Source organism: Rissa tridactyla, chromosome Z, assembly GCF_028500815.1.
Source record: "Rissa tridactyla isolate bRisTri1 chromosome Z, bRisTri1.patW.cur.20221130, whole genome shotgun sequence".
NCBI classification, from domain to species: Eukaryota; Metazoa; Chordata; class Aves; order Charadriiformes; family Laridae; genus Rissa; species Rissa tridactyla.
This window is the reverse complement of record NC_071497.1, coordinates 48,363,443-48,376,403: the sequence shown is the minus strand read 5'-3', so window position 1 is coordinate 48,376,403 and position 12,961 is coordinate 48,363,443. Positions and strand designations below refer to the sequence as shown.

The 12,961-nt window shown below is 39.8% G+C and overlaps 1 protein-coding gene across 2 annotated transcripts in view; it reads left to right on the top strand.

The window, feature by feature from the left end:
• TMC1 (transmembrane channel like 1) overlaps positions 1–12,961 on the top strand; it is a 59,725-nt gene that overhangs the window by 12,065 nt on the left and 34,699 nt on the right. For both annotated transcript variants that reach the window (XM_054186115.1, XM_054186114.1), the window contains exons 4-5: positions 77–217; positions 12,020–12,110. In XM_054186115.1, the coding sequence (XP_054042090.1) occupies positions 77–217; positions 12,020–12,110 (232 nt within the window). The remainder of the gene's footprint in view (positions 1–76; positions 218–12,019; positions 12,111–12,961) is intronic.

The following is a 12,961-nucleotide window of genomic DNA, read 5'->3' as shown; positions in this document are numbered from 1 at the left end:
CAAGTATGTGCAACAGTGAAAACTTCTGTCCTTTCCGAGTTTTGGTGATGGTTTTTGTTCCTACTTTTGTTTGAAGCTCTGATTCTGACTCTGAGGAGGAGCCCATTACAGAGGAGGAATTGGCCAAGCTGAAAGAAGAGGTAGAAGAAAAAAAGAAACTAATTGCCACGCTACGAAACAAGCCGTGGAAGATGAAAAAGAAGCTGTCTGTCCTCAAGTATGGTTTGATCCATAGTGAATATCTGCCATCCTGCTCTGCACTTTGCACTGTTTTTCTGAACTTTCACTTTATTTTTACACTTACTGACACAATTGACTTCAAGCCATCTCTAATCTCTTTTTCACAGGATGTGCTTTCACAGAAAGTGGAGGTAAATGGTATTGCACATCAGTGCTTTCATGTCTCTGTAGATCTGAAATCAAATATGAAAAACTCAGATCTTTTTCTTTTTAAAGTTTTCATTACACCCCCCTGAAAAATTTTCATTTTCTTCAGTTAGGTTAATGTTGGTAAATTATTCCTTTGGTAAGTTTAATATCTCATTCAAGAAAAATGATGGAATTTCAGGAATACCTCAAGATTACCGGGGTAGGAAAACAAGATTTATCTTTCCATTCTAAACGTTTGGGAAGAAAAGCAGATTTTTTTTTTTAACTTACGAGAAAAGCAAACTGCTTGGAAACTGAGCCCACATTTTCATGCATTTTTAGGTATGCCACATATAAAGCTGTATTTTGCCCTAGAAAACCTATCACTACATTTTCAATAAGGCTAAAAATTAAGTTTCCATTTTCAGTTAAATTTCCACCAAGCACAGGAAACTGGGTAAACTCATAGAATTTTATTCTTTCTCCAAAAACTGTTATGCTCCTCTGTTTTGAATAATTCATTCACTGCAGTATTGCTCAAACACCAACAAAATTGTGTTTTGTTAGACACATCTAACAGAGAAAAGATGGTCTCTCCTGCAGAAGTTTTTGATATGGATAGAAAACACAGACATAATGGTGGGAGAGAGCATATGAAATATGATGCAGAAGGTCTAAAAGTTTTTCCTTCTAGAAGGTAAGGTCATTTTGGGAAAGATACAGTTACAAAGAGGAAATGGAATATACGTTGTGAAAGAAGGAGACATGGAAGGGAATAAAAGAGAACAAGAGTACCTAGGAGATGTAAAGTGTAAGAAGCACTGTGAAGCTGGGAGAAATTTCATAAAAAACAGATGAGCAGATTAGATAATCAGATAACAATTACTTTATTTTCCATAGTCTATAACAGAAGGATCCCCATGTACATAAAGTTAAAATTTGTTGTATTCTTACTATGAATGGAGCTTCCATTTTTATAGCAAATTTTCCGTCACAGCATTCCAAGAAATTCCTAGTTCCTAGCAAACTTCCTAGCCTGATATGGCCCTCGCACTATTACCCATTATTGCTCTTCCACGTGGGTGGCAAAGAAGCTACAACACATAGTCCAAGGGCAATCAAAAGAGATTTCAAGGCCTTGGGACAGTTGGTAAGGGAAGCTGGAGCAGAGGTAATTTTTTCCTCTGTCCTTCTAGTTGTGGGCAGTGACATTGGAAGAAACAGACAGATCCAGTCTATTAATACATGGCTCCACAGCTGGTGTCACTGCCAGAATTTTGGATTTTGCAATAATGGGATGGTCTACACAGCATCAGGCCTGCTAGTGTTGGATGGGATTCTTCTCTCTCAAAGAAGGAAGACGGTCTTTGCCCACGAGCTATCAGGACTGATTGTCAGAGCTTTAAACTATGCTTGAAGGGGGAAGGGGATAACATCAGGCGTGCCTGTAACAGGCTGTGGGATGACATGCCACGATTAGAGGGATGGGGTGAAGTGAGGGCCCTCAGTCCGTAGCTCTGAGACGTGCTGGCTACACTGCAGCACACTTGAAGTCTTAGGGAGACGAGCAAGGGGCTCCTGAAGTAATAGGAGCCAAGAGGGAAACACCAGCAAAATACCTCAAAGGAAATGTGTGTTCCTCTAAAAAGATGACATTTTAGGAAAGCAAACTTGCAGCTGTTCAAGGAATCAGAGAATGGAACACCTTGGGAAACTGCCCCTCAGAACAAGGGAACAGAACAGGCCTGGCAGGTCTTTAAGGATGCTTTCCATAGAGCGCAAGTGCGCTAAATCTCCAGGTGTAAGAAATCAGGAAAGGATAGCAAGAGATCAGCATGGATGTGTCGAGACCTGCTGGTCAAACTAAAGGACAAGAAGGACATTCACAGGCAGTGGAAGCAGGGACAGATATCCTGGGAAGGGTATGGAGATGTTAGCTGATTGTGTAATAGCATGAGGAAGGCCAAGGCGCAGCTGGAGTTAAACTTGGCAAGGGATGCAAAGAATAACAGGAACGGCTTCTACAGGTACGTCAGCAAGAAAAGGAAGGTCAAAGAAAGTGTACTCCCCCTGATGAACAAGAGTTGCAAACTGGTAACAACGGACGAGGAGAAGGCTGAGGTACCCAACAATTTTTTGCCTCAGACTTCACTCGCAACCCCTCTTGCCACACCACTTGAGTTGAGGGACCTCAGGGCAGGGATAGGGGGAGCAAAGTCCCTCTCACTGCAAGAGAAGATCAGGTTCACCTTAGGAAAATGAACATACATAAGTCTATGTGCCCTGGTGAAATACATCCTAGAGTCCTGAGGGGACTGGCTGGTGTAGTTGCCAAGCCACTCTCCATGCTATTTGAAAAGCCATGGCAGTCAAGGGAAGTCCCCAGTGACTGGAAAAAGGGAAATGTTGCACCCATTTTTTAGAAGGGTAGAAAGGAGGACCCTAGGAACTACTGACGTGTCAGCCTCACATCTGTGCGTGGAAAGATTATGGAACAGATCTTCCTAGAAGCTACAATAAAAGACATGGAGGATAGGGAGGTGATTTGAGACAGCCAGCATGGCTGCACCAAAGGTAAGTCCTGCCTGACCAACCTAGTGACCTTCTACGATAGATTGACTACATCAATGGACAAGGGAAGAACTATGGATGTCATCTATCTGGATTTCTCTAAGGCCTTTGATGTGGTCCCCCCCAATATTCCTGTCTCTAAATTAGAGAGATATGTATTTGGTGGGTAGACTATTCAGTGGATAAGGAATTGGCTGTATGGTCACATCCAGAAAGTTAGTGGTCATTTGCTCAATGTCCAGAAGGAGATTGGTAACAAGTGGTGTCCCTCATGGGTCCATTCTGTGGTTGGTACTGTTCAATATCTTCATCAGTGATGTAGACAATGGGATTGGGAGCATGCTCAGCAATTTTGCAGATGGCACTGAGTGGTGCGGTTGACATGTCTGGGGGACAGGATGCCATCCAGAAGGACCTGGACAAGCTCAAAAAGTGGGCCCATGTGAACCTTGTGAGATTCACCAAGGCCAAGTACAAGCACTTGGGTGTATTGTTGGATGAAAAACTGGACATGAGCCAGCAATGTGCACTTGCAGCCTGGAAAGCCAACTGCATTCTGGGCTGCATCAAAAAAATCATGGCCAGCAGGTTGAGGGAGGTGATTCTCCCCCTCTGCTCCACTCTGGTGAGACTAGTCTCCAACTCTGGAGACCTCAGCAAAGGAAAGACATGGACCTCTTGGAGAAGGTCCAGAAGAGGGCCACAAAAACGACCAGAGGGATGGAACACCTCTCCTGTGGGAAGAGGCTGAGAGTTTGGGTTGTTTGTCTTGGAGAAACGAAGGCTCCAGGGAGACCTTATTGCAGTCTTTCAGTACTTAAAAGGGGCTTTAATACTTTTCAGTACTTTAAAGGGGGTTATTATATGATGTGTGGGAAAAAAAGAAAAGAAGCCTACCTTCTTAGAAGTAGAAGAAGAAATTTCTCTTTTCTTTGTCTTCTGGCTTCCACAACAGAGAGATACTTCATTGGACATTTTTTCTCAGCATTATGAGAAATGTTCTTACTGTGATCCAAACACAACTTCCATGTTTGTTCTATATTAGCACCTATTTTTTTCCAAGACTGGAAAAAAGTGCTCTGCAGGAATACTCAAGGATTTTTTACATATTCATGAAAAGATAAAACCAAAAAATTACATTTTTTTCATATTATTTTGAAAAGTGAATATTAGGGCCGATTAGAACTTTTCATTCTAAATATTTAAAAGAAGTGTTTATTTGTCAGAAAAAAAATATTTTTGGGGAAAGATTTATTTTCCACTAAAATTTGTGTTTTAAAAAAGTGATAAGAAATTTTAAATTGTTGAAACATTTTGTTTAAGCATTTTCAAGACTACACAACCCCCTCGCTTTGATGATTTAAAACCAATTTCTCCTAAGGGAGTGTTTTTTTCACAGCTTAAAAAATACAGGTTGGGAAAGATGATTTTCACTTAGCTCTAATGACTACTTCGTGAATTTGTAACTTTGTAAATTAGTTAATCTTTCTCTCGATTCCTTTTTTTCTGAAAATTCTTGAATGAAGGATAACTTTAGAACACAGGTGCAGAACTAGGTGCTCTGTAGAAAATGCCTTCTGTCAAAACCTGGCTGAGATACTCATGGCTGAAATGTCATTCCTAATAGAGCTGCACTGGTAAATTAGATCAGCTGTAATTTCTAATTTACATCCCTGTGTCTAGAAAGATGCATTTCAAACAGCTCCTGATTATTCTCCAAGGAACCGTGACTGAGAATACTGCTTTGCTGCACAGTGTCCCTCTGCAGTTTGAAATTAAGCTGTACCAGCACTGTCAGACTCTAACCTGACCTTGAGACATCCTGGTCAGAAATTTGCAGGTCTGGAGATGTGAAAAAAGTGAGGAGGAAGAAACCACGGGAAGGAATGAAAAGATGTTATGCAGGAAACACCATCACCACTCTCCCAGGCCCTAATCAATGGACACGTTAGGCTGTGGGCTGGGGACATAGTGCTCTGTGCTGCTGAGACTGTGAGTGTGGCTGGAGTCCAGACTTTTTCTTATTTTCAATATATTCTGCTTCAGAAGAGTTTTCTTGTTCTTTTCGTATTTCTGCCACTGGTTTACATGTTTTGTGATTAGTGTTGTTGGGCTTTTTCTGTGGGAGATGGTAATTCGTGCACATTTCCTTTGACACTGCCTACTCAGGCCAACACAAAATTATCTGAAGACCCATCAGATGATAATGACCATCAATCATTATTTACAAGACTGAGATTTAGAGAGGGTGGTAAACTATTGAAGATATTTTTGGATTAGAAAAAGCTACAAAAAAATAAAACTCACAGACCGCAGCTTCAGATGTTGCAAATTGGAAAAACTCAAGGGAAAGCTATCCCAGTTTACCTCTGAGAGTCTGATTTTGGGCACTACATCCCTGTCTGTGCATTCTCCTGTCTGGGTTTTGCACAGATATGAAGGGAAGGGGAAGGTTTAAAAGCTGTGCTACTGTGTTTGGCTCTGGTATAGTAGTTCTGTGTTATAAAATAGTAAAGACTATTAACAACTATGTCGTTTGTATCCACCAACAAAGTCTATTATAGTATGTATAATCAGAGAATCGAGCACAAGAATCCAGAAATGTGCCAATAATAGTCTCACTTTAAAGCTGTACAACAAACCAGTTAGGAAACTATCAAAACGAGTGAAATGAAAATATAAAGAAAAAGGCAGTCAAATGTCAAGCTCAGGCTTTCTAAAGGACTTCCAATTAAATATGCACCACAAAGAGAGCCGTGAGAACTTCTTGGTTTTTCTAAGCAAAACAGAGCAGAGCAGAGCTGTCCCCCCTTCATATGCCAGGGATAGAATATAATGTGATGATTTTTCAGTATTTTTTTTGCATCATTTATTTTATTACAGGACTTAGATTGCCCATTAAGACAGATGAATTGGAACCAGAATATTTTATAAGTATACAAAACCCAAAGATACATAAGGTGCACATGTGGGATGGTGGAAATACCTCATCTCTGGATGCGCTCTTTGTACTCCAATGAATCAGTATTTCATCTCTCTTACTGTGAATATACTGGCAGTCCTGGAGGCCAGCCTGGATGTCCTGGAGGCCGGCAGGGTATTAAATAACACTATAATTTGCTCATTATTACTGCCGAACTGCTTTTCAAGTGAGCTGTGCCTGACAACAGTTGTTTTGCGGTCAGTTTTTAGCCAATCTTTTTAAGACTTGGAGAAGTCCTGGGTGATCAATATTGATGTGACATTTCTTTTTAATGAGTTTTTACATCTTGGAGACTGAAACCTTCCTGAACTGTTACTGAAAAATGTGAGCAATCCACTTGAATCCTCTTCATTAGCAGCAGCCTCTGAGAGCTGTAATTCATCCTCTCTCTGTAACACTGAAGTGCCCAAAGTACCGTACACCTACCACTTTGGAAGCTGTAACTCCACACCTAGTATTAATAATTAACTTGGTCTTCTCTGGGACAATAATGCCCAGCCCCATGCAACATTTATTAGTTCCTTGTGTCTGTAATTCAATTAATAAGGTTTCTCTGAAGCTTCTTTAAATTCACAGTTAGCTAACGGGGCACACTTTGGCGTATCTTGTGATATAGGTAATTTACCTATAACACATGATACCAGTGATTACAAAGCTCAGTTTTGTCGCTCTGCGTTGTTTTTGACACGTCCTCATGTTAATGAAGTTGCATTACTTCCAAGTAGGTGTGTATACATATATATGTGGTTTTGGTTCTTGTTGTGGTTTCTGAAAGAGTTTTATGGGTTTATGAATACTTTTTATTGCTTGATCTTCTTTCTGTCCTCACATTTTATAATTAGCACAAAAGAAATGGAGGAAAGGAGAAAGTCTGCAGGGCAGTACGGGCAGAGATCTGTCAGTGAGAGAGTGTAGACATCAAGGTAGAAACATGAATTAAGTAACATATTGGATTATGTTTAATAAAAAAGATCATTTGTCACAGACATGGAAAGGACATTGCAAGCCTGTTCTTTGACTGACTGCTACCAAGTCACTGCTGAACTTTGAAATCCAGGAAGCTTAAGTAGAAGTCAGGGAAAGGTCTCCTTAAACTACAAATCACAGAGGTCAACAGGACTAATCTGCTGCAGAGCTGCTAAGGGAAGAAAAGGTGAGGGGGAGAAGGAAAATAAGTTCTGTTTGATGGCCCCAGCATTGTCTGGTAGTTAGAGTTTCTGTATACATAACTGCACACAGTTCTCCCTCATTACCCAGAGGCCCTCTTTCAAGCTCTGTTTCTGCACTGAATTTGCTTTTCAGATATTTCATTAAAACTCTGGTGGGAATTTTTCATAGGATCAAGTCGTTGTTGAGATTTGCATTTATATTCATGGATGCAGCAGATAGGCTGCTGTGAGGCACTTAATAATTCCTTTGTATATTTGCATGTAGTGGTGTTCCCTTGGAATACTTAGAGTCTCTAAGTGAGCAGTATGAAAATGCTATTTAGAATGTGATTGGTAAAATTCACCACACACCAAAAGGTAAGAGATGCTTGTAGAACGTCAAAGGTAACTTGATTTCTTTTATTCCAAAAATGAAAGAAGAATCTCACTCTTTTCTTTCACAAAATAATTTCTTTCTTTTTTTTTTAAAAAAAGGGATATTTCATTTCTTTCAACTGCATAATAATCATAGAATCATTGAATAATAGAATCACTTAGGTTGGAAAAGACCCTTAAGATCATTGAGTCTACAAGTTAACCTAACACTGCCAAGTCCACCATTAAACCGTGTCTCTAGCGCTACATCTACACCTCTTTTAAATACCTCCAGGGAGCTGACTCCAGGTGAGTCAACCACTTCACTGGGCAGCCTGTTCCAATGCTTGACAACCCTTTCAGTCAAGAAATTTTTCCTAATATCCAGTCTAAATCTCTCCTAGTGCAACTTGATGCTGTTTCCTCTCATCCTCTCACTTCTCACTTGGGAGAAGAGACAGACACCCACCTTGTTATAACCTTCTTTCAGGTAGTTGTAGAAAATTATAAGGTCTCCCCTCAGCCTCCTTTTCTTCAGGCTAAACAACCCCAGTTCCCTCAGCCACTTCTTATAAGACTTGTTCTCTAGACCCTTTACCAGCTTCATTGCCCTTCTTTGGACCTACTCCAGGACCTCATTGTCTTTCTTGTAGTTAGGGGACCAAAACTGAACACTGTATTTGAGGTGCGGCCTCACCAGTGCTGAGTACAGAGGTACAATCGCTTTCCTGGTCCTGCTGGCCACACTGTTTCTGATACAAGCCAGGACACTATTGGCCTTCTTGGCCATCTGAACACACTGTTGGCTCGCATTCAGCTGGCAGTTGACCAACACCACCGTGTCCATTTCCATTGGGCAGCTTTCCAGCCACTCTTCCCCAGGCCTGTAGAGCTGCATGGGGTTGTTGTGACCGAAGTGCAGGACCAGGAAACTTGGCCTTGTTGAACCTTGTACCATTGGCCTTGGCCCACCAACCCCCCCAGCCTGTCCAGATCCCTCTGCAATGCCCTTCTACCCTCAAGGAGGTCAACACTCCCACCTAACTTGGTGTCATCTGAAAATTTACTGATGGTGCACTCGATCCCCTCGTCTAGACCATTGATAAAGATATTAAAGAGAACTGGCCCCAGTATCGAGCCCTGGGGAACACCACTTGTGACCAGCCGCCAACTGGATTTAACTCCATCCACCACAACTCTAGTGGACCATAGCTTTGGACCATATAGCTTTTGCTACTTTTCTATTAACTATGCGATGAGTATTAACTATGGGCCAATTTTGGCTATTACTTCACAAGAAAGGGAAATATTAATAGCCACAGTTTTTAATGCATATTTGATATATGTTCTTGTCATAGTTAGTCTGAAAGATGCATTAATGCCCAAAGTCCTCTTAATTCCAAAAGTCAGTGTATCGTAACTAGACTACAATGCAAATACAGTATAAATGGAAAACTAAAATAATACTCTAAGCCTACCAATTGGAGTTAGTTGATTTTTTTCAAGATTTATACAACAAATTTTTAAGTACAGGAAAGCAATATATAAAAAATGAAAGGGGTTGCTTCATATTTCTTTCATGAAACACTAAAGTAGCTTCACAGATATTGTGCATGCATGAATCCAACTGGTCTTGCATGTGTGACTTAGTTGACATGTGTGGGGAAGAAGGGGTGCAGGAAGAAATGAAACCTCAGCCACTGGCAAAGTAAAACCCAGGGAAGCATTCAGAAGGGTCAGCAGCATTGAACCTGGAGATGCCGATCACCACCTTCAAAAAGCAATGTTTTGGTTTGTCCTGGAAAAAAGCACAAATACTGCTAACACTAACTTGAAAGATTGCTTGATGGAGAGACCAGGAAGCATACAGGGATAGAAAATACTATTTTTTTTTGTAGAAAACCTAGTAAAAAGACATTTCAAACAAGTGAACAGAAGGGTTGGATTAAGAGTTTAAAATAAACCTTTTTATGACTTTCATTGTGGAAAATTCCTTATTGTTTTGACTTAGTTTAATTTTATAGCAGAACACGTTGTGGAGAACTTTTGTGTTCAGCTACAGATGCAAAATATGTTCATATCTGTTATGTAGGACTTTTTATGTGTTAATGGTTGTTTTCATATTATCCCCTTAAATTTCTAACTTACTGCTTCACTGTAAAAAAACCAACTTAATATTTGAAGTCTTCATATTCTGCAACATAACTGCACATAATTAGTGACTGAAAACACAGGTTTTCTACAGCTCTGTAGGTTTTGATTTCGGTAATTTTTCATGAACACGCTCCATTGCATGAAGTACCTGGGGATGGAAGTGGCTGTAGAAAGTTTTTCTCTTAAGTCCAGAATATGATATCCTGAGTTGTGAGATTGGTACATGTCCAGTTTATTGATTCTGGCTGCTTTTATGGTACTGCTCCAGCACTGACTGCTGAGTTTATGAGGAAGCTGCCATCTGCTGTTAAGACTGCCTTATATCTCCTGACAGTGCAATGAGATTCTAAATCCTGAGGGCATGGATTTAAAAGGTACTCTCAGATACTACTTTCCTGAAGGTGAAAGATTCTGTTTTCTCTGACTTATTTGAGAGTACAAAATTCAAGAGTAGAATTTTTTGAAAATCAAAATGAAAGAATGAGATGTAAGTGCTGAGCTAGAAAATCTTTGAAAGACTCAAAGTGGCTTGGAAAATAAAGAAGGCTCAATCAGTGTCAAAGTTAATTGAAGTACAGAAAGATCAGACTCCAAAATCCAGAATATAAATGTGATCCAGAAGAGCTGAATTGAAAATAAGGGATCTGGAGCCTTAAAAAGACACTGACTTGATCCCCAAGGAACACTTTGAAGTGGTGAATAGGTGGGATGTATGGCTGGGGTGGTGGCTCGGTATTTTATCTTTTTTTAATCTGAACCTGTGCATGCCTTGTGCTGAGGCTGGGGCAGGGGGAGAACAGGGATTGGATTGAGATTCATGTCATTGTGTGTAGCTTTTTGCTTCTGGCAACCCGCATCTTTGAAGGAGAAAACAGGATCTCAGATGGTAGGAAAAAAGGCATGCTGAACTCTTGGGCTGTCAGGTGAACTAGCACTGGTCCTGATCCTTCACCAGCTGGGTTTAGGTGTCAGCTCTCGGAAGGTGCCCTCAGAGGGCTCTTGAAGAGGGAAAGCTCTCAAAGAGTGAAAGCTAAACTCAGTAGCTCAACTTTGCGCCCTTTTGGGAAGTGTAGAAACAAAAGGTTGTTCACAGCCTTGGTACTGCGAGCTAAAGAGGCTGGTGTGGTGGGTGTCTAGTGGGAAAGGTTTTGAAAGGTCTTCAAATGATAGTAAAACTAAGGATTTGCAGTTACTACAAATGCAGAGTATTTTTAAAGATATTGAGATTTTTAACCATGAGTTAAGATAAATTATGATACAGCTAATAGCCGCCTTCTCACATAATATTAATTCTCCTTTATCACAGCTACACCACCATTCTGCCAATGCTATCATCAGATTTTGCAGTTTAACACAACCTTTTTGCTTGCTTACATAAAATATGTGAGTGAAAGATATAAGCATGATAATTAATTTCACTCAGTGAACTTACCTGTAGTCCTTCTGGAGAGACATGTATCACAATTAACATTTTCCCAAAAGTCTACCTTTTCCCAAGTGCTTAGTGTAATACCTAATAGAATATACTATGCTTTGCAGTCCTCTAGTGTGATGATAAAATAGTTATACAGTCTTGTGCATACACTGACAGCTAGGAAATCTTACTCTATTTTCCAGTGGTTTAGATCAGGACATTTAGCCTTTAGGGTACATTTTCTTAATAGAGACACACATGAAAGTCATAGTTATAAATGAAAATGAGATGAAATGGAAGAAATATTAATATGCTTTTGATCTCATCTATTTATTCTTTTAATCCATGTTCATTATGCCTTTTTAAAGAAATTTAAAAATCTTTCTTTCATATTTGTATCACCAGGTTGTTGTTTAACTTCCATATGTTTGTAAGCAAAATTTTAGTGTTTTGGGGACCGCTGAAGCTATACTTCTAAGAAATGTTTCCGAGAATGGTTACAGATACATGCAGAAATTCCAAAGAGTTGAATTAAATCTAGTCTTGAGAAGGGTAGACAGAGGGGAACCAAGGCTCTAGAGTAGACATATCTCTCTAAAAAAAAAAAATAATAAAAATTCCCTTAGGTATCTGGACAAAAATTTTTATTAGGTAGAACCAGAAGAAATAACAGTTTGTAAGTGGCACAAATGGGCAGCAGCTGAACTGAAAAAGAAAGTCACTGTGACTGAAAATATTTGATGACATCAACTAGATGCAGGCAGGTTGCAGAGCTCCAAATGCATTTGGATTAGAACAGATGACTGAAGTTGCCTGTTCTGTTTGCAGTACATATGACTAGTCTTCTGTGAAATACAAAATCTCAGAGCTTTTCTTTCTAAACATTACTAAGGGAACAAGATTATACAAAACTCTATGAGGAGTTAGAACACATAAAAAATTACATTGCTATGGTAGAGACAATATAATGTTTACCGTAGCATCATCTACATCTCTCTTTTCCAGGGAAGCCCAGCTTTTTGTGGAGAAGTTTGAAGGTGCTCTTGGAAAAGGAAAAGGAAAAAAATTCTATGCATACAAAGTGATGATGACCAAGGTAAATGTATTATTTCACTAATTTAATGTAATGTAAATGGGGAGCTTTTTGAAGATAGTTGTCATACGTATCCATCTTCCAAAATAGAATTCCTTGTCTTTCTTTGCATTTTAACACTTTTATTTCCACTGCTTTTGCATGAAAAGATTTTTAATGCAAGCTCACAGTTTGTTTGAGGGTTGTCATCAAGGCAAAAATCTTTACGAGTTTGCCAGAGTTTAATATCTTGTGAAAGTTATTTTCTCTTGGTGTAGATTAGGCTTTTCTGTGGACTGAGTCAAAAGCTCAGTCCTTCCTTTGAGACAGCCCTCTGTGAAGGATCAAAAAGTGTCTTTTTGCCCCACAGCAAAAAATACTGTAGGCATCTCCAGTAAGCCAAGGCTCTAGGGCCACATATATCCTAGGAAGCAGGATGGCTCTGTAGGATTGTGACCAAAAGGCTGAACAGTGGTTGCTGAGGACCCAGGGTCCACACAGTATGTGTTCTGGCAGGTCTTTCTCTGGGCTAAATCCTGTGTGGTCCCAAGGACTAAATACCCAGTACCTGTGGATGTGGATTAGCATACTGCTCAAGTACACTCCTCAAGTACATTTTTGGACTTAGTTTTATGCTGATATTCCTTTACAATGCAAATCTAAGTGTGGTAAATGGGGATGGTTTGGGAGTTTTACTTCAAAAGCACACTTGCCCCAAACTAAAATGCCAATGCAGAATGATGCTAAGGATATTTCACAGGACTACTTGCTGTGGCGAGATTTACCCTAAGTTAGACTGGATTTTCTGTGAGCGGTTGTGTAGTCACACCTCATAAGCATTAATACTCACAAAAGATTATTAGGATTTCAAACTC